Here is a 21,954-nt window from a genome sequence, read left to right as displayed (position 1 = left end):
ACATTATGGTCAGTGTTACCACATTTTATTTGATTGGAAGGTTTGAAGGTTCTTTTGACATGATTGCTGAGTTTCTCTCCAAAATGATGTTATTTGGAACAACTGTAATTTAAAGAATTGTGATATGACTTAGCTGATTTTTATCTATTTTTTCAGATTTTAAATACTTTGTTGTGACACATAGCAATGTAAAAAATTAAACTCTTCATTCTGCTTCTTTAACATGCGTCAAAATCACACACCCCAGTTCATCTGACAGCCAGCAACTCATCCTCTCTGCTGCTACTGACAGGATTTTCAGAATAAAATAACATACAAAAAACAACAAAAAAAACAACAACTAGGCTACAAAAAAAACAAACAATCGGACCTCCATGCTGTAACAATTTTCTTCTTCTAATTTGTTTTTTAGTGATGTCACAACATTATCGGAGCACTACTTTAGCTACATTTTGGTTTCTCTTCAAAAAGGACCTGTAGGCTATTAGCTTTTGGGGAGTCGCGTTACCACACAAATCAGGCAAAAACTTTTTAATCACTTAAATTTACATCGATTTACACTGGAACTACAGTCCGTGTCGGATTCATCACACAGACTATTGCTGCTGCCATGTCTTACTGTAGCCTACGTCTGTTTTCCCGTCAAGAAGTTTTATTTTATTGTATTTACCTAACCCTAAACCCACATGAACCATGTGTTGTACTTCTTAAATACAAAGAACAATACATCATATAAAACCATTCAGCCTGTGTGTGTGTGTGTGTGTGTGTGTGTGTGTGTGTGTGTGTGTGTGTGTGTGTGTGTGTGTGTGTGTGTGTGTGTGTGTGTGTGTGTGTGTGTGTGCGTGTGTGTCCAGAGGCTGCCTGCTAGTCCGGGCCATGTTTCAGATTGCTTGGGAAAGGTTACCCTCTTGTGGTTGGAGTCAAACTCCAAAGTCAGCTACCAAGAAAGTTGGCTCGACTAAAAAAATTCATGTGACCTGTTGGCTCAAAATCAACACAGGGTGGTAGGGCTAAGCCTCCTCTATGACACACACCTGTTTTTATTGCATTTAAACACATTTAATATTTTATATGAATTCTTAATGTATTTTATACAGTAAATATGAGCATTATAGCTCAATAACTCCCAGGTCATGTGACCTGTTGACTCAAAATCAACACAGGACAGAAGATCTACGTCTCCTCTATGACACATACCTGTTTTTATTGCATTTAAACACATTTACTATTTTATATGAATTTTTAATATATTTTATACTGTAAATATGAGCATTATAGCTCAATAACGCCCAGGTCATGTTACCTGTTGACTCAAAATCAACACAGGATGGTAGGGCTAAGCCTCCTCTATGAGACGCACCTGTTTTTATTGCATTTGAACACATCTTATATTTTCTATGAATTTTTAATGTATTGAGAAGGAGCGAATGTCTGTCAAATATCCAACTTAAAACTAACTTCACTGCGGTCATTTTTGTAACATTTAAGGACTTAAATAATAATGAATACTGAACATTGTTAAAATGTAGAAGTTATACTGACTGAATGAGTCAAACAAACATTTTCATGAAATACTTTTGGGTTTATTCGACATGTCTAACAATCTATTTGAAATTACTGTGTGCTTTTACCTGTCAGACTACACAGGTTAGATGAGCTCGGGGAGCTGAAATGATAGTCAGTGTAAGACAAAAGGTCTTCCCTGGCATAACAATCAGACCTGGATAATTACTTATAGAAACTGCACAAAGTCATGTTCATGCACATTTTTATTTTACAGCAAGATACAGTATAAAAACATCTCATCTTCCGACTTAAAGTTAACTGATGAAAAAAAAATCACTATGCAGTATTTCCCTTTTTATTTCCCAAATCTGTGAAACTGCTAACTATTCAGATTTGCCCCATGTTGAGATTAGAGTAAAATAAATTAAAAGAATAATTGTAGTCGCAGAAGAATTTTTTCTTGTACACAGAGAGTCAAACACATACCTTGAATAACATTGTTAATGTCAGTGCATTTGTAAAAAAAAAAAAAAAAAATGTTATGTCCACTGTAAGTATGCTATGCACAAACAACACATTGTCCGTACCCAACATTACATTACATAAATTATATTTAATTCTGGTTTGCAGACTAGACACACATTAAATTAAGACATACACACAGGGCCCTAGTTTGGTGGCAGCCGGTGTAATTCAAGTTTCGACCAGCGCAGCCTAGCGCAAAGTCAGATTGGCAGATTGGCAGATCGCGCTGCGCTGAGATAGGCGTGGCCGCGCAGCAGGGGGAGGCGTCACAGATTCAGCTTGGTGCAGTGGAAGTTTCGTGCGAAAATGTCCCGCCGAAGGTGCGCTGAAAGCTCGCCACCTCCAACCAGGTCTACTCTCAGCGCAGGGCGGAGCGCAGCAGGTGCAGTGGAAGTTTGGCTGACTGACCTGCAGTGCACACACGTCACCAAGACCTCACAGGCAGATCTCCACAGTTCCAGACACATTTCAAATAACCACTATTTAATGCAACTAACGGAATCAACACGTGAATTTATATCTATATAGATTGTCCTGTGTCAGATCAAAGCAGAGATCAAAGGCTGTCGGCACGCGGAATGGAAACTCCACCTGAATTAACACAGCAGGGACGAACTGGCACTGAAAAGCAGCTGTGGATGTCCCAAGAGCAGGACTATCAGGGTGGATGACTGCATTTTGCTGCCGTGTTGAGACTACGCACTGTGTCGTTGTGATGATCCGCTTTATTTATTTATTTACTTATTAATTTATTAGAGGGCGAGCGACCGCGTCGTCACGCAGCCGTAATGAAAAACAAAACACAAATCATCATCTCTCTTAGCCCACCACAACATCCTCGGTGTCAGATAGTCAGTATATAGCCGATACACAGCATCTTTATCACAGAAAAAAAAGAGAGGAGGACAGAGAGAGAGAGAGAGAGAGAGAGAGAGAGAGAGAGAGAGAGAGAGAGAGTGTGTCCTTTACGCTGATTTCATCCCGCATGGTGTTTGTTTATGTTGTGATTAGTGTACACCTCTCATCTGTCTTACACAGGGTTTGAATAAATGTGAGTTTCTTTATTAGTTTATGAGTTGTTGTTTCTTACACTGGGCAGCGGTTCTCAGTGTATCAGATCAAACCTGATTAAGGATATTAGTAAACTCATTATTCGGCCGGACCAAAACAGCTGTTTCCTCCTGGGAGAGGTTCGGCCTCTGGCGTCGCTGTCTCCTCCGTCCATGTCAAAGTATAAAAAATGACAAACTTGCAGCGCGCAGGCGCAGTTAAAGGTGAGGAGAGGAGCTCATTTGATTGGTGAAGATCCGAATCGGCCTTTCTCTCCTCCCGCCCTCTCTCCTCCCCCTTTGTCGTTTGCGCCGGTAGGAGGGACGAGGGGAGGGCTTGCGCTGGCCTGGATCGGACTGCGCTGCTCACCAAACTTGCGAAATGGACCTGGACACGCCTCGTTGGCGTGGCGAAGCTGCGCTGAGCTTAGACTTCGCTCAGTCTAGGAAACTAGGGCCCTGTCTATAGTTCATATTAGTGCTGGACAGCGTGCAGTGAGTTAACATGCAGTGTTAACCATAGGCTGTAGGTATTAACAGCACACTGCACGCTGTCCATCATTAATATGAACTCTTATTATCAGGAAAACGGTTCAGAGCAGCAGATAAGATTTCGGGCTCTATTTTCGTAAACTAGGTGCAGGCGTGGCGGCTCTGCCCTGCGCTTCGCCTTCGCCTTGCCAACCGGGAGTGTCCAGGAGCAGTTTGCAATTTTCCTGCGAAGCGGGGCGCATCCCGCCTACTTCCCTCCCACCGGCGCAAGTGGCATAGAGGGAGGAGAGAAGGCGTGGAGTGGGTTTGACACAGCCGAGTCAGATCTTCACCAATCAAATGAGCTCCTCTCCTCGCCTTTAAATCCGCCGCGTTCATCTGATGCCGAGGCTGATTGTGGTTTGCTGTGAGAGATGATAGTTTATTTGTTTTCAGCTTTATTTGTTATGGTCGCGTGACGATGCAGCCGCTCGCCCTCAAATAAATTAATAAGTAAATAAATAAATATAGCGGACCATCACAACGGCACAGTGTGTAGTGTCAACACAGCAGCGACCCTCACAGTCCTGCTCTTGGGACATCCACGGCTGCTTTTTTGTCCCAGTCCCTCCCTGGTTTCATCTGTGTTAATTCAGTCAGGCTGAGTTTCCATTACGCAAGCCTTTGATCTGCCAACAGTGTGACGGGACAATCTATATAGATATAGGTGTATGTGCTGATTCAGATAGTTACAATAAATAGGGGTTATTGTGATATTATTATTATTTATTGCATTTAAATGTGCCTGGCTGGAACTGTGGAAACCTGCCTGTGAGGTCTTGGTGACGTGGGCGCACTGCGCGCCGGGCAGTCAAAATACCAGTCCGCTGGCTGCGCTTCGCCTTGTGCTGAGAGTAGACCAGGTTGGAGCTGGCGAGCTTTCGGCGCGGTCTATTGGGAACAAATTGTCACTGCGCCAAGGTGAATCTGTCAACACCTCCCCCTGCTGCACGACCACTCCCATCTCGGCGCACAGCGGTCTACCAATTTATCAAATCCGCTGCGCACGTTGTTGCACTGGAGGAAAATGCCACTGTGCTGGCTGCGCCAGGGCTCGCCTCGCTGCGCCCCCCTGAGTTGTGCCAGGAAAATAGAGCCCGATCTTTGTATATACTGGGTTGTCTTATTATGTTTTGTGAAGCACTTTGCTGAACTTTGTTGTGTTGTCTTATTATGTTTTGTGAAGCACTTTGTGACTTTGTGCTGCGAAAAGTGCTATATAAATAAAGAATTATTATTATTATTATAAGAGCAACAGCTTCAAACTCTCAGTCATCCCCTCATTTATTACACTTATTAATAAGCAGCCTCACTCATAGCTTTACCCCCAGCTCGGACTAAACATCACCTTAGCCTTACAGTAGGTTTTATCCTGATTTACAACTTTCTACCTATTGTTTTAAGGTCCCTTAGTTCTTAGAATCCCTATTTAGTCCTATTTTATGTTGTTGTTTTTTTTTATCTTGTGTTTCAACAAGCTCTGAGCAATACAAAACCAAATACACTTGACACTTTATTTGGTGCCATGACTGATTTTGCTGTTTGTTGTGTTGCCCTGTTTATCTATCGTATAGTGCAGCTATATTTGGCACTTTAAGCCCAAAACAAATTTCCTTCAGGACAATAAAGTTTATCGAATCAAATCTAATCTAATCAAATCTAATCTAATCTAATCTAATCAAATCTAATCTAATCTAATCTAATTTGATACAGGAGCATTCTTAAAAATATTTATTACACTGCTATTAGACCATATTCAGCATCGCCATCTTTCACTCGGGGTGGGTAAACCAACCGTATAACTGCTGCGTTTCTAGCTGCAAGCCATACAAACATTGGGAGTCCAATAAACTGCTTTCCTTTTATCGCTTCACGGTTGATACAGATTTAAGGAAGGTTGTTAACCGGGCCATATTTCAAAGTAAAACGACATTTGGGTTAAATTTGAATTGCCAGCATTAGCTGCAACTGCTAACGTTAACATTAACAGTAATGTTATGTGATGACGTTGAATCTGACAGTATCTATGGAATCTTCCCACCCTGAGTGACAACGTAAGCAAAGATGGCGATGCTGTGATTCGTCAATCGCTGCATTCTACAGTCAGTTTTTTCTGCAGACCGTTGTCAAGTATAACACACCTTTGCTAGGGACGCCGCTCTGATCAGAGGAGCACAGAGGAGATGAAGAGAAATGATGCAGGATATTTACCTGATGTTTCATTTTTACCTTTAATAAACAGCTTTGGACTAATTGTGATATTAGACAAATTACTTGTAACTTGTTACAGGGAGAGTTGTGGTTCCTTCCACATTGTGGCTGAAAACCAAACCTGCATGATCAGAGCCTCTGACCCGGTGTCATAGCTTTTGTCTCAGTGGCCCCCCGTGAGTCTGCAACACAAACGCGCCCAGTAAACTGTAATCCCTTATTTAGACTACACAAATACACACATCGTAACATGTATGATAATCCATCGATCCACTGATTGATTATCAAACGCTTTGTTGAAAACAAATGCACATGACCAGGGGGAAGGTTAGCAAAACAGCGGAGAAGTGACCGGACTTAGGAAGAGTGTTTCAGTAGTGTTTTAGTATTCATAATGATAATTTTTCCTGCTTTGTGCTCTCGCGGCCACCTTAATCGTCATCCCCTCTCTTCACTGACACTTCATAATTCTTCAGTTCAGCTGGTCTGGTCGAGCCAACCCCCACTGAACCAGGACTGTCAGAGAAGTTACTTTTTGATACCATTGTGGTATTTTGTGCTCGTCTGTTACTGTAGTTACTATTATTTTTATTTTTAATCTTTGTTTATTTTCCCGATTGAGAGAGAGAGATTTAAGTGAAAAGGAACCACCTGTTGGTAAGAAACACAATAAAATAGGGTTAAAAATATAGAATTAGAAATAAATTACACAAATTAAAGCAGAAGTAAGTGATCCGGTGGTTTTGGCTAACTTCTTGTCAGCCGATGGAGTTAGCAGTCCCCACTCTCGTCCCTACGTCACCACATTCACGCGCATCCCTTGGCTGCACACAAAGAGAGGACCGCCCCTTTATGCCGTTCTCTCTCCTCATTGGATAAAGGTTGTAGGATACAAGGAATGTTTTCTCCTCGGCTTACAGCAGAGCAGAGTGATTGAATTTGAGCCTCTGGGTCATTAAATTAGTGTAATAGGCCAAACTTTGTGCAAAATTCTATTTTTGAGTAAATCCGGGATGAAAGTGTGTTTTTTTTTCTTTTTCGTATTGGATAATGCAGGCGCACGGATTATACATCAGCCTGCTCACGATTCATCAGCCACTGATATTGGATCCGTCATCCATCATTCAAACGTCTGAGACACGCACACACACACGGAGCTCGGTCTTGCCCCAAGCTTTGAATATCCCGCCTGCTCGATAACGACCAATCAAATTCGTTTTCCTTACTCGGGTAAACTCATGTTGCAGCTACAAACAGGACAAACGGCCATTTCTGTACACCTTTAATAATTAGACACCAAAATTATCTACTTACATGACAGGTGGATTTGTAGTAGACCAAAAGGAAAAGAGGGAAAAGTTTGTTTATTTTGATTTTGTCTTGTAGAGTATGTTGTTGTTGTTGTTATATGTTTAATTGTTATTTGAGAGAGATATTATATATCATTCTGAAAGAAAGAAATAAGAAAAAAAATAAACTGAAAAGAAGAAGACAATTGATTATATTGTGATACATTTACTTTTTTATATAACAGTGACCTCTTGGTTTTTTTTTTTTTTTACTCACACCCATTTCTCCAGAGCAAACTAAATCTTCTGAGGAACTGGTCCACATTTGAGTTTCAATTCTACTTACCTTACTTTAATAAGTGGTTTTGTTCTTTTAACTGGTTTTTACAACAAGCAAGTTTAAAAATAATATCCCTCTTGTTACAGCAGATGGTAAATCCAATTACTTAGATTGTTAGATGTATCTCTTCTTTAAGGAATAGGGATAATTTCTTTGAAATTGAAGGCCTCTCAGGGCGATGCACAATACACATAGTGTGACTCAGCCACTACCTTTTTTCTCAGATATTCCTCCAAGCAGTAGATGGGAATAGGATCAGTGTCCATGTCAAACTTATTGGCAAAGAAATGATGCTGCTCAATCATCCATTTTAAGTCTCCAGGGCCGTATACACAGATTCCCCTGACATGGTTGCCATGACACTCTGGGTACACTGCTTGCACAGCATCTTCTGACCCCTCATGCCCCTGCCACTTCACCAGCCGTGCTACTGAATGCATGTCTGACATGTCATATTTGGGGTGGGGCCTCGATGAACCAGGAACTCCATTCATTCGCTGAATGGTTGCCCAGAGAAATTCATCTGGACTGTAGGTGTCTTTGGCCCACTCGATCAGAGTCTGTATTCGGCTGTCCTCCAACACACTGCGGATGTAGCCTCGGCTAACCACCATGTAGGCATTTCCTGACAAAATGGGAAGGTTGAAGGGAGGTGGATCCTTTGCCCTTCGTGTCCCCTGAGATGGTTGAAAATGCTTATGATCATTTGGGTCAAGGAGATTTTCTGACATTAATTTGTGAAATAATCAGATATTTAAAAGACGTACCTGGATGTTTCCATTAACTATCTTATGAGAATTTTTCACCCTCCACTTCTTCGCATTAGGCATTTGTTCCGACTCTAAGCTGTTGCTGCCCTTCAGTGAACGCAGCATCCTCACCATCTCCAAGTTGGTTTTCAGGGGGAAATCCTGGCCACAAAGGTTGATGAAGTATTTCCATTTTGTGCTAGCATTATACAGGTCAGCCATACAGTTAAGGTCAGCCTGGACGCGTGGCCAGGCAGCATAGACCACACTCACAGGCTTACTGACCATGAAGACATTTGGGAAACAGGAAGTGATGCCCGTGACAGCAGAGAAGAACGAGGGCTCTGACTTTTTGTCCACATGGATGCAATATAGATTATGAGGAACATAGATGGCCCGCAGCAGTTGCTCAAAGTTCTGCACCTACAGTACATGGAAAAATAAATGATGCCTTTGATTATTCAACTGAATTTAATTTGTAACATTTGTGAATTGCCCATTTAATTGACAGTGGTGGCTTCTGTGAAGTATTCAGAGCTACTTCACATTTTTAACATGTATTTGAATTTAGATTCAGGGTTTAGAATTTACCTTATGATGAACGACTATAGAGTAAGCCAGTGGGAAGTCCTCTTCTTCTTGGCTTAACGAAACTGTTAGGTATTTCCTGCTTAATTTGAATTCCCTGTAAATAAACAACATTGAGCAAATAACACAATATAGTAATTTCTGTAAAACTGTCGTTTAACTGAGACAAGTTATGTATTGCAACACACCTACAGTCTCTGGTTGCATTAATGTAATACTCATCAGGGATGAGAACGGTGTGGCGGAAGTTTTTGTCGTCAGTCAGTAATTTGGCTTTTTCCAGTGCCTCCTTGTCTCCCGTCAGGATCGCTGAACAGTTGTAAAATGTGTCTGCGAGACCATCAACATCTGTGTATTCCAACCTCTGTGTACTGGAGTTGTACCTGAAAATTTGAGTAGGAGCCCGGCTTGTGTTTGGTTGTCTGAGTAGGGACAGTACCAAAACTGATCCCACTGCAAGAATGAACAGTAGCAGCCAGCCTCTTCTCATTATTCAGGAGTAAGACCTTAACTAGGAAACTTTAACTGAGTGAATTCTGCATTTACTGTAGTCCACCTGGACTTCAAATTTTCACTGATTTTCTATTATTTGCTGCTGAAACATTATCTGCTTAAAGTCACGAAGGTCTGTCTGAATCATTACAACAAATTCTGTTATTTTCCAGTTACTGCCACACGCAGTCTGAATTTCACAGAGTAATGTTTAACAGTGTGTAGAGAAGTTCCTCTCTGGATCCAGGTTCATCAGTTGATTTGCCTGTTATTGGCCCTGGGAACAAGATGAGAGATATGAATGTATCCACTCTTTGTACACAACCTTTAAGTGTAAATTTCAAAGGTGAACATAAAGCAAACTTCCTCTTGCCCTGTAAATGATTATCTGTTTAGTAGACTTTTTATGGCCAGTCGTTAAAAAATGATACCATCATTGAAAGCATGTGTTTGAATAAAACACAAAGTAAGGGAGACCGGGGACAGTTGCAACACTTTTTACTTTTTTCTCAGTTACTCAGAGACTATTTGGATTACATTCACCAAACTTTTAAATATTAAACTTACATGTGTCTGCTAATTAGCCATACCATTTAAAGATGGTTACATATGACATATCAATCACAATGTCTGTTATGGAAGAATTCAGACGTTGCAACTGACCCCAAACCTGGGGACAGTTGCAACACAGATCAGGGACAATTGCAACATATTAAACACACATTAAATTTAATTTCAAGCTGTTGCAACTGTCCTCACCCTATCAGTCATGAAAAAACATCATGTGCCAGCTAGACACAATGATATTGACACATGCTAACCATATCAATAGTCAACAAAACACTGATTCAAACTTGGTAAGTTTGGATTCATTCATACAAAAGGTTAGAATAGTATAACAAAAATACAGCTCATGAAAAAAGCTATACCCTTAAAACAACTTTGTCTCAGTACAAGCAAGAGCAGATGCTGAATATGCCTTCTCTATTCTTGATGGGCAGAGGGTCTAACTGTGCATGTGCAGTCAGTGTGAGCATCATCACTCTAGCATGTTTCTAATTGGACAAATAAGACTTGTTGCAACTGTCCCCAATCTCCCCTATAATTTCTGCTCTCTAAAATTGAAAGGCTTCCCTTTTCTAGACTTTCTAGACTAAGAAGTCTTGTCAGCTTTATTTAAAAAATATAAAACACTTTGAGAATAGGTCCTAATTTTCTAACCCCAGACAGAAAAAAACCTCGCCTACACGACACAGCAAATGTCTTCATCAAGCTTAGACTTTTAAATGTCTCTGACTGTCATCACTGTTTTACCTGGAGAAATTAACTAAATGACGTACAGGAAAACAAACAATACCTTAGCTGTGATATTTATGCACTACAACAAATGTCAAAAGTAGAAACACATACTGTTATTCTGCTAGATTCATTTTCAACTTTCCGGTGCCCAAGTAAACAGCTTCTTTTTTTTTTTTAATCTATAAATTTCAGAGTCCTAAATTTCTATAAATGCACTGAAGAAGAATACAGTAAAACATAACATAAAAAATGTACTTTGAAAGTCTGGTATATACAGCAGTAATTAACAGCACCTTGACAGCAGACGTTCCCTACCTGTGAATTTACGTGTAGCAGATAAGATTGTTGTCGCTTTCTTTGTCCCATTAATGCCGGCTGATTCTTCCTGACCATCTGGTTCGAAAAGTGCTGGTTATGCGTGTTATGCTGCACGGGGCACAGTACAACAGACACAACAGGCGTCGTAGTCAACTTCCTGTCAGCAATTGAATCTACTGACCGACCTCCTACACCTGGAAAACCCTTGGCTGAGCCCTGGTGTATTTCTCAAGGACTCTCCACTCCAATCACCCATTTATGCCTCCACTCCAAAGTCACAATGTTCTGGCAGTTGTCTGAGTGGGACTTGTGTGTGTCCAATTTGATTGCGCGGGTGAGGGTATAGTGCTGTTCTCCACAGACATCAGATCATCAGTGGTTGTAGTGTACATAGAATTTTGATATAAAACTTTTTTGGTATATATTGTTAAGGAAAACAATGTAGCTGGCAATGTGCTGTAATTTTTTTTAAGGCATTTTCTCATCTCAGTCGAACTTTTAAAAGCACATCTACAGTCTCTGTCTATTAATAAAGACCTGTCTGAATCATTACAACAATCTTAGCGTTTCCAGTCATCGCTACAGTCTGTTGTTTACTGCACTGAATTCCAGTAATATTTAACAGTGTGTAGAGAAGTTACTCTCTGGACTCTGCCTGATCAGTTTTTATTGTCCCAGGAAACAAGATAAGAGAAGAGATATGAGTCCATTACGCATTATGCAATTTGCAAGTGTAAAATATAAATGTGTTTCTTGTACACATATAGTTATACACACCTTTATTTTATTTTTTAAAAAGACTTTAGGTAACACTTTACAATAAAGGTCCCTTAATTAACGTTAATTAGTACATTATTAAGCATTAATATGTAAACTAATGTGTTAATGCTGAGTAGCCTAATGCATACATAATGATAACTAATTACATTATTCAACTTTCAATTTATTAACTAACTTTCAGTAGTAAACATTAATTAACTGCTTACTAATAGGCTACATTCTGCCCTGATGGGATCATCACCTTATCGTGGTGGGGCAGTTTGCATGTCTCCATGACCTCTAGAGCCATGTCGACAGGAGTTTTCCACTCCTGGCAGGGTCACCCATGCCGAACAGGTCGAAGGGTAGAGACCAGACGAAGAATGATCCCACTGGCCCTCCAGGTTGGGGGTTGGGCTGAGGGCTGATAACCCACTCCCAGAAAAACAAGTTATTACAGAAACCAGAAGTGAACCCACGGGACATAGAACTGCTGTCGACCGGGAGAAGTGGAAGCGCTCTGTGGAGGCCCTATGTGCCACCAAGGCACAAAGTGGATAGAGAGAGTGAGAGCGTCCTGTATCATAACTAAATCTCTGCCGTTTGTAACAAACCAAACCGTGTGAAAATCTGGTAAAAATTTGGGGAGTTGCGATTATTGTAGTCGGGGTTTACACCTTCCTCAGTAGAAGTAAATGCACAGGGGCGCATTGGGGACCCAGCCAAGATGGCGGCCGCGCTGATACGTCAGCTACAATAGGCAGCGTCAGTCTATGAGGCGTCTACGTATGTCTGTGGCTCCACATCTGTCTCACACTCTGCGGCGGGCTTACCGAGACTCGGCTCTTCTCCTCTGCCCTGACTCTCCTCTCTCCTCTCACCCACACTTGAGCACCCATCCTGGGCTATAAAGTCAGCCTGCTCCAGTACTCCGCTGTCCTGCTAGAGGCTGTTCTTAGGGATCTTAAATACATTTCCAAAGTAATTTGCCTAAAACTGCTCAGTCTGGAGCCCTGACACGCGAGCTAAGCGTCTTTATGACAATACGCGCTAGAGCTAATGAGAAATGCAGTCTTCATTCCGGCAAAACATGAAAGTTCCTCGGAGGGGCTTTAAAGAAAAAAAAGAGAAATACAAAAGGAAGTGGCAAAGAAGTAAGAAAACCCAAACCCAAACCCAGTCACCTCAGACAATTTGTTGTTGTTGTTGAAACCTCGTATCCTTCCCAGCTCACGCAGATAACAGTTAGGCTACTGCTGATACATGCTTCTGTGATTGAGGAATTGAGAAGGAAGAACAAAAACACAAGAAAACAAAAAGAAAAGCAAGTGCTTGCCAGATCCACCATGGGAAACATAATTAATATAGGCTTCAGGGTTTAAGCTCAGGAAACTCTGGGCTTCTCAAAGAAGAGACAGGCAGTGGTAGCGTAGGCTACTAGCCTACTTGCGAGAAGAAGTTGCTAACAGACGCCATCAAAAACATATACTGGAAATTTCTCTCTGAAAGTACACACCAAGTGTCATACTTTTTCTGCAGCCAAAGGCCATTTTGGGTTGTCGCACCAACTGAAGCTGACAGTGAAACCTGTGAGGACACACAAGAACCTGCAGTTCACATCCAGCAGCCTTTTCAGTTGCGGGCTTGTATCCACCAAAGATATTGAGAAGATGGCAGATACCATTGTCTGTGATCCTAATTTGAAGCCTTCAAATTAGGATCACAGACAAATATAATAATTAGTTTTTTTCAAGTGTCATGTAAACGTACTGAGTGAGTAGAAAATTGGTGAATTATTGATTTTGGGTGAAGTATCCCTCCTGATTTTAACAAACCTTTTAAGATTCAGATGGAAGCGGTGGTTTCTGTCATTATTTTCTCATCTTCGCTGGTGTGGCACAGGACAGGAGTATTGGTTTCGTTTACTGCCTCTGGTAAAGCAAGGATGCTATTAAGAGATTAAAATTCAAACAATGAATTAAAACAAAAAAAGACAAATCTGAGCTTGATGGAGACTTGTAGGCTATTTTCTGTGTTGTGCAGGTGACACCTGCTCTGCGTCTTTTATTGAGCAAACCTGGAAAACAAGAACTAAAGAACTAAACATGATAATATCAGTATAAAGACCTTTACAGTTGTGTCCTAACAATACTACAGGAACATGTCAGTAATCCATGTCAATAATATCTATAAGGAAACATGTTTTATAGCTACTTTTTTTTACACACACACACACACACACACACACACACACACACACACACACACACACACACACACACACACACACACACACAATCAGCATGTAGCAAGAGAACAGATGTGCCTGGGCTTGTTATCTCTGGTTCCCAGAAGCAAGGTGGCACCTGCCAGTTTCATATTTACTTAATGTAAAAATGTGTGTGTTTAGTTGGGGGTCGGGTCACGGGTGGCCACTAGAGTAGGCCAATTTGTTGGTTATGTGTCATACATGGTAGAAGAATGACATTTGTAATCCTGCTTTACACTTAAAGAGAGATAGAACTACTCAGCTGCATTGGCTAAATGATGAAAAATAAATAAATAAAAATGTTCAAAAAAGAAAAAGGGTTAAAAATCACATTAAAAAAGTGAGGTATACGTAATTATTATAACAAACATACATTATTATCAATCATTTGTGTTACCTATACATTTACCGTACACTCCCAGAAAAGAAATTTCAGCTTTGGAAAATAGAAAAGTAAAGTTATTGTTTTGTTAAAGCAGAACTAAGCGGAATGTTTGTGTTAATATAAGTCTTAAATAGTTACTATATCTTCCAACGGGAATCACTTGTATAGAGTGTTTGGTCCGAAACACGGGTCTGTCAGTCAGTCTGCCCCATGGGGTCCCGACCTCAAGGTTGAAAAATGGCTGCATTGACATGGAACATCTTTTGTGTTTCCATTGTTTTCTATGTAGCTGCGTGCCCTGCGCGCGCATTATCCGAAGCAACGCGTATGTGGTGCGACACGCTTTTTTTCGTCTGTCAAATGTCTTCAGCAGTGCTCTTTGGGTTTGTTGTTATGAAGCTTCACCTGTCTCCCATCCTTCATATTATGTCAGGTGATGTGCTGCCCTCCAATATTTTCTTATATACTATATGTTTATAATTTGCAACAATTTTGCCTTTGACTTTTATTCACTTTTTATTTCCCCCCCTCTGTCGGACAGTTCTAACAAAGATTAAATGAAAAATGCCTCCTTAAAGGAATAGATCACCAAATAATGAAATTCATCATTATTATCGACTCACCATCATGCTGATGAATACTCTGGAGTAGTTTTTTATCCCTCAAAGTGCATCTGGAGACCCGGGAGGGTCAAAACTGACATAAAAAACTGACATAAAAAGGTCCATAAAACTACACAAAAACCTTGTAATATTCCTCCTTACTGCTTGTCCGCTGCAATCTAAGTGTCCTGAAGGGATAATAGTCCATAGTTTACTTGAAACAATGTCATTTACAGTAGGACATTTTTAAGGCCTAAACAGTCCTGTTTTGCGCTCTGACGTACATTCAAGCCAGTGAACGTGAGAGCGCACACCAGGCAACTTCAATACAGGACTGTTTCGGCTGTAAAAATATCCTAAATGACGTCCTTTAGAGTAAACTCTGGACTAAATCCCTTCAAGACACTTGGATTGACGAGCAATACGGAATAAATGGTTTTTGTGTAGTTTTATGAACCTTTTTGTGTCTAGTGCTATTGACTCTCATATTAGGATTTCGTTGGACTACAAACCCCCCTCCAGGGTCTCCAGATGCACTTTGAGTAGCCTAGTAAAAAACTACTCCGGAGTATTCATCAGCATGAGGGTGAGTCAATAATGACTGAATTTCATTTTTTGGTGAACTATTCCTTTAACCATTTAAACCCCTGCTCTTACTGTGCACCTAATGAACAAAATATAAGCCTAACAAAAATTAAAAAAAAAAAACTACAAAAGTAAGCCCGGAAGTCAAGCCAGCCCGCACTTTGAAATCCTTGGTCAAGCCAACCCACACGTTGTTTTAAGGTGCGCGCATATACGGCACATTACGGCAAGAGCGAGAAAGTGCCCGTAAAATGAAAGCAATGACCCCGAAACGTCTGATGTGGCATTTCAAAATAAAAGCCAGCCTTTCAAAATAAAAGCCTTGAACACTGCATTTATGTACATTTACAGTATCATTAAAAAAAAACTGCTAGTTATTACTGTACCATTCCACTTCAGACTGATAGTACTCGACCTGAAGATGACACCCAGAAAAAATCAGACCAATCTGATGTGGAATTTCAGAATAAAAGCCCTCTAAACTTGGATATTTTTAAGTATTTTGTGTACATTTACAGTATCATTTTTTTTTTTAACTGCTAGTTATTACTGTACCATTCCACTTCAGACTGATAGTACTCGACCTCAGGATGACACCCAGAAAAAAATCAGGGCGATCTGATGTGGAATTTGTAAATGTACACAAATCACTTAAAAATATTAAAGTTCAGAGGGCTTTTATTCTGAAATTCCACATCAGATTGGTCTGATTTTTTTCTGGCGTCATCTTCAGGTCGAGTACTATCAGTCTGAAGTGGAATGGTACAGTAATAACTAGCAGTTTTTTTTAATTATACTGTAAATGTACACCAAAATATCAAAGTTCAGAGGGCTTTTATTCTGAAATTCCACATCAGATTGGTCTGATTTTTTTCTGGGTGTCATCCTGAGGTCGAGTACTATGAGTCTGAAGTGGAATGGTACAGTAATAACTAGCAGTTTTTAAAAAAATATACTGTAAATGTACACAAAATACTTCAAAATATCAAAGTTCAGAGATTGGTCTGATTTTTTTCTGGGTATCATCTTCAGGTCGAGTACTATCAGTCTGAAGTGGGATGGTACAGTAATAACTAGCAGTTTTTTTTAAATGATACTGTAAATGTACACAAAAATATCAAAGTTCAGAGGGCTTTTATTTTGAAATTCCACATCAGATTGGTCTGATTTTTTTCTGGGTATCATCTTCGGGTCGAGTACTATCAGTCTGAAGTGGAATGGTACAGTAATAACTAGCAGTTTTTTGTTTTTTGTTTTTTTTAATGATACTGTAAATGTAAACAAAAATATCAAAGTTCAGAGGGCTTTTATTCTGAAATCCCACATCAGATTGGTCTGATTTTTTCTGGGTATTTTTAATTATACTGTAAATGTACACCAAAATATCAAAGTTCAGAGGGCTTTTATTCTGAAATTCCACATCAGATTGGTCTGATTTTTTCTGGGTATCATCTTCAGGTCGAGTACTATGAGTCTGAAGTGGAATGGTACAGTAATAACTAGCAGTTTTTCTTAAAATAATACTGTAAATGTACCTCTATGAAATGTACACAAATGCAGTGTTAGGCTTTTATTTTGAAAGGCTGGCTCTTATTTTGAAATGCAACATCAGACGTTTCGGGGGCGTTGCTTTCATTTTACGGGCACTTTCTCGCTCTTGCCGTAATGTGCCGTATGCGCGCACCTTAAAACAACATGTGGGCTGGCTTGACCAAGGATTTCAATGATGTTGCATTTCAAAATAAAAGCCAGCCTTTCAAAATAAAAGCCTTTAACACTGCATTTGTGTACATTTACAGTATTATTTTAAGAAAAACTGCTAGTTAGGGGAGAGTGGGGTAAAGTGAGACACTTTTTACATTTGCTCCCCTCTAAGCGGGCTAAAATGATTTATCAGTAAAATTTACACATTTCCCATTAATTCAAGATGTTTCCTAGCAATGGAAATTATCAGAATGTATTCAGGACGAAGGACAGTGAAAATATGGTTGTTTTAAAAAAAGTGGTCTTGTGTCTCACTTTACCCCAGCGCAGGGGTAAACTGAGACAAACCAGAGAAATCAATGGGGTAAACTGATCCACTTACTTTTTCCACTCTGAAACTACCATAACAACACATGTTGTAGCAGTTAGAATCCTGACAGCTAGCTTGACAACCACACTTCCCAAAACTAATGTCGGACTAGTAGCAGAATCACGGGGATTGGTCAATTAAGCACTTTTTTTTTTCTAAACACAAAGTGACTCAAGAACAAAATCAAATACAACACAAAATGTTTTAATTAACATTCAAATGACAGATAGAACCAGTCAGATAGTCTGGGGGTCAGATTGTAGGCCCCGACAATCGTGACCATTTTGATCAAAAGTCCTCTTGTTTGTGGGGGGAGCCGACAAAGTGGAATGTGACTAAAATTGAATGTAACCAATAAATAAGTGAGCTGACTGAGAGCACATAGCATAACAAAGCAGTGTGGCTACAGATCATGTTTGATCACGCAAGATTTCTGGCTTGGGGGAAGAGATTCTAGTGTAAATGTGTGGTGTGCTCACAGTCTCACTCATGGATTTATTATAATACATCCATGGTCTCACTTTACCCCGCAGCATTTGTCTCACTTTACCCCAACACCCCCATTTTAGAAAAAACGACCTCTCTTAGAAATTCAGGCAAATTTTCAGCCAGCATCATCACATGGTTTTATGTGTTGGTAGTTCATCATCATGTATCATATAAGTTTTTTTTACGTGTATCAATTTGCTTTGGCACAACAGTTGATTAAGTTGACAGCAAGAAAATTTACTTTTACATGCAAAAATCATATTTTTGTGAAAAAAAACATGCTTTCCACAGCATAATGAGGTCCTCTTCTTCATGACCATGGGGAAATGGAAGGGGCTTGAAAACATAATGGTCACATGACCAATGTGTTCCGTTTTCTAGATATAGGGGGTGTCTCACATTACCCGGTGTCTCATTACTGTACCATTCCACTTAAGACTGATAGTACTCAACCTGAAGATGACACCCAGAAAAAATCAGGGCGATCTGATGTAGAATTTCAGAATAAAAGCCCACTGAACTTTGATATTTTTAAGTATTTTGTGTACATTTACAGTATCATTAAAATAAAAATTGCTAGTTATTACTGTACCATTCCACTTCAGACTGATAGTACTCGACCTGAAGATGACACCCAGAAAAAATCAGACCAATCTGATGTGAAATTTAAATGATACTGTAAATGTACACAAAGCACTTAAAAATATTAAAGTTCAGAGGGCTTTTATTCTGAAATTCCACATCAGATTGGTCTGATTTTTTCTGGGTGTCATCTTCAGGTCGAGTACTATCAGTCTGAAGTGGAATGGTACAGTAATAACTAGCAGTTAAAAAAAAAATGATACTGTAAATGTACACAAAATACTTAAAAATATCCAAGTTTAGAGGGCTTTTATTCTGAAATTCCACATCAGATTGGTCTGATTTTTTCTGGGTGTCATCTTCAGGTCGAGTACTATCAGTCTGAAGTGGAATGGTACAGTAATAACTAGCAGTTTTTATTTAAAAAAATGATACTGTAAATGTACATAAATGCAGTGTTCAAGGCTTTTATTTTGAAAGGCTGGCTTTTATTTTGAAATGCCACATCAGACGTTTCGGGGTCATTGCTTTCATTTTACGGGCACTTTCTCGCTCTTGCCGTAATGTGCCGTATATGCGCGCACCTTAAAACAACGTGTGGGCTGGCTTGACCAAGGATTTCAAAGTGTGGGCTGGCTTGACTATATATATATATATATATATATATATATATATATAATATATATATATATATATATATATATATATATATATATATATATATATATATATATATATATATATATATATATATATATATATATCAGATATAAAATATTAATATATATAAAATATTAAATGTGTTTAAATGCAATAAAAACAGGTGTGTGTCATAGAGGAGGCTTAGCCCTACCACCCTGTGTTGATTTTGAGCCAACAGGTCACATGAATTTTTTTAGTCGAGCCAACTTTCTTGGTAGCTGACTTTGGAGTTTGACTCTAACCACAAGAGGGTAACCTTTCCCAATCTGAAACATGGCCCGGACTAGCAGGCAGCCTCTGGACACACACAGGTAAATACAATAAAATAAAACTTCTTGACGGGAAAACAGACGTACAGTAAGACATGGCAGCAGCAATAATCTGTGTGATGAATCCGACACGGACTGTAGTTCCAGTGTAAATCGATGTAAATTTAAGTGATTAAAAAGTTTTTGCCTGATTTGTGTGGTAAGCGACTCCCCAAAATTGAATAGCCTACATTGTAGACTTTGGCTTCTCTATAGTGCTCCGATAATGTTGTGACACCAAAAAACAAATTAGAAGGATAAATTAGCATTTGTTGCTTTGCTCCTCGCATGAGTGGATGAAGAAAATTGTTACAGTATGGAGGTCTGATTGTTTTGGGGGGGGGGTTTTGTCGTATGTTATTTTATTCTGAAAATCCTGTCAGTAGCAGCAGAGAGGATGAGTTGCTGGCTGAGTTTAATTTTTACATTGCTATGTGTCACAACAAAGTATTTCAAATCTGAAAAAATAGATAAAAATCAGGTAAGTCATATCACAATTCCTTAAATTACAGTTGTTCCAAAAAGCATCATTTTGGAGAGAAACTCAGCAATCATGTCAAAAGAACCTTCAAACCTTCCAATCAAATAAAATGTGGCTCATAATGTTATTTTTACACACTATGAAAATAGATCCATCACAGCTGATTCCCATCTAGGAAACACACTCAGGTCTTGATGTGATGTGGCCCAATGCAGAGGACCTGTCAGATTAGCAGTGGACTTTGTATTTTTAATTTTCATTTATTTCGTCTGTGCCCCTTTCTGTTTGTAAATTGTATTTTTGCACAAGGTGAACAGCAGCTGTTATGCAGATTTTCTTTTTTGGCTGTAATTTTCAGTTGCATAGGCTATGCGTTTTTATTTATAACCACCACCAGTGTTATAAACTGTTTTCTTGTCTGTATACAACATCTATTGCACGTCTGCCTGTCCTGGGTGAGGGATATTGCTCAACCTGAGGTTTCTCCAATTTTTGGGGAGTTTTTGCTCAGTCAATGTGAGTGTCTAAGGGCAGAGGATGATGCTCTGTAAAGCCCTTTGAGACAACTGTTTGTAAAAATGGGCTATACAAATAAAACTGCCTTGCCTTGCCTTAAATATGTCCTGAAAGGATGAAATGGGTTTTCATGCTGATATCCGGATTTTTTTTTCTTTTTGGTGGTTTTACTTTGAAAAATGCTGACAGGAAGTCTCATTTTACCTACCTTTAGAGCACTGGAATAAGTAACGACACCTCCATTGACTCCCGTGGTAAGGGTTTTGCGCCCCGAGTGGCAGGATATGGGTATTGCAAAAGCGCCCAGAAAACCCATTCACTCCAATGTATGTGTTGCCCACTTGTTTCTAAATTGATGAAAACGGCCGTGTTTTTGTTTTTAGGTGTCTTGGTCATATCAAATTACACTTATAATTTGTTTATTATAATATGTAGATTGAAACATTCATGTTGAAAACTGTTGTTGTTTTTTTGTTGTTTTTTTACTAGCCTATGTGTTAATGTTTATCTGTAAAGGGTCCTCAATGATGCTATTAACGTGGGTGATCTAGAAATGTCCTTAAATTATTGAAAATATCGCACTTGCTCATTCACCAACAATGCAGAGATGTCAGTTCTTGGGCACTTTTGCAATACCCATGTTCCACCATCAGGTGGCGCTTCCATTGGACCAATGCGTATCGTTACTCTCTTATTCCAGTGCTCTACTTTCCTTCTACCAGGACAAGTCTATCCAGCTGGGCAGAAATCATAAGGCAGCAATAAGGGGAATGATGGAAGGACAGAAATGAAACCGGATATTCTGCTTTTAAATAATTCACAGGTAGGACACATTTTCCATTTCATTTCATTTAGTCACTCCTGACCTCCTGGTCAAATATTACTCCAAAATGTTGTGAGCCAAGTTTTTTGAGTTAAAATGTGGGAGTTGGCTTTGTGTGTTATGTGTCTCTCGAGTTATTATATACTGTTGACCATAAAGTTGGAATATTTGTTTTGTTTTGTTTATACCTCTTCTCATGAAATGATTGTGACAATGTGATTTATTCTTGATAGTATATTGTATTGTATATCTTTCTCAAAACTGGTAACTGGGACTCAGTATGCAATCATTGCACCTGGTCAAAGGTGATCCCTGATGTGTATAAATAAGAATAAAAAGAGGAATGTATCTGAAATAAAAACTCATTCCAACTTTATGGGCAAAAGTGTATTTATCTTAGGTATAAAATATCTAGGTATAAAAGTCAAAATAAATAATATTCAATTTAAGAACAGAATTTTGAAGAAAAAAAAAACACT

At 39.4% G+C, this 21,954-nt stretch overlaps 1 protein-coding gene across 1 annotated transcript; it reads right to left on the bottom strand.

Annotated features, from left to right (window-relative positions):
• Nucleotides 1-7,593: 7,593 nt before the first annotated feature.
• Nucleotides 7,594-9,374, bottom strand: LOC146981449 (beta-1,3-galactosyl-O-glycosyl-glycoprotein beta-1,6-N-acetylglucosaminyltransferase-like). Its single transcript, XM_085786653.1, has 4 exons — nucleotides 8,980-9,374; nucleotides 8,795-8,888; nucleotides 8,222-8,626; nucleotides 7,594-8,131 (listed from the first exon to the last, which is right to left on the bottom strand). The coding sequence occupies exons 1-4, from the start codon at nucleotides 9,279-9,281 to the stop codon at nucleotides 7,625-7,627; spliced, it is 1,308 nt and encodes a 435-aa protein (XP_085642779.1). The 5' UTR covers nucleotides 9,282-9,374; the 3' UTR covers nucleotides 7,594-7,624.
• Nucleotides 9,375-21,954: the final 12,580 nt, after the last annotated feature.

Source organism: Trachurus japonicus, chromosome 9 (assembly GCF_045865225.1).
Source record: "Trachurus japonicus isolate A0001 chromosome 9, Traja_1.0".
Taxonomy (NCBI): domain Eukaryota; kingdom Metazoa; phylum Chordata; class Actinopteri; order Carangiformes; family Carangidae; genus Trachurus; species Trachurus japonicus.
This window is presented reverse-complemented; position numbering and strand designations above follow the sequence as displayed.

What these genes read in the sequence shown, in the direction of transcription:
- LOC146981449 (XM_085786653.1), bottom strand. Translation starts at nt 9,281, where the DNA reads ATGAGAAGAGGCTGGCTGCTACTGTTCATTCTTGCAGTGGGATCAGTT. An exon ending in AATGCAACCAGAGACTGTAG is followed by an intron (nt 8,889 to 8,979) that starts GTGTGTTGCAAT and finishes GTTTATTTACAG; the next exon opens with GGAATTCAAATTAAGCAGGA. An exon ending in CTATAGTCGTTCATCATAAG is followed by an intron (nt 8,627 to 8,794) that starts GTAAATTCTAAA and finishes CATGTACTGTAG; the next exon opens with GTGCAGAACTTTGAGCAACT.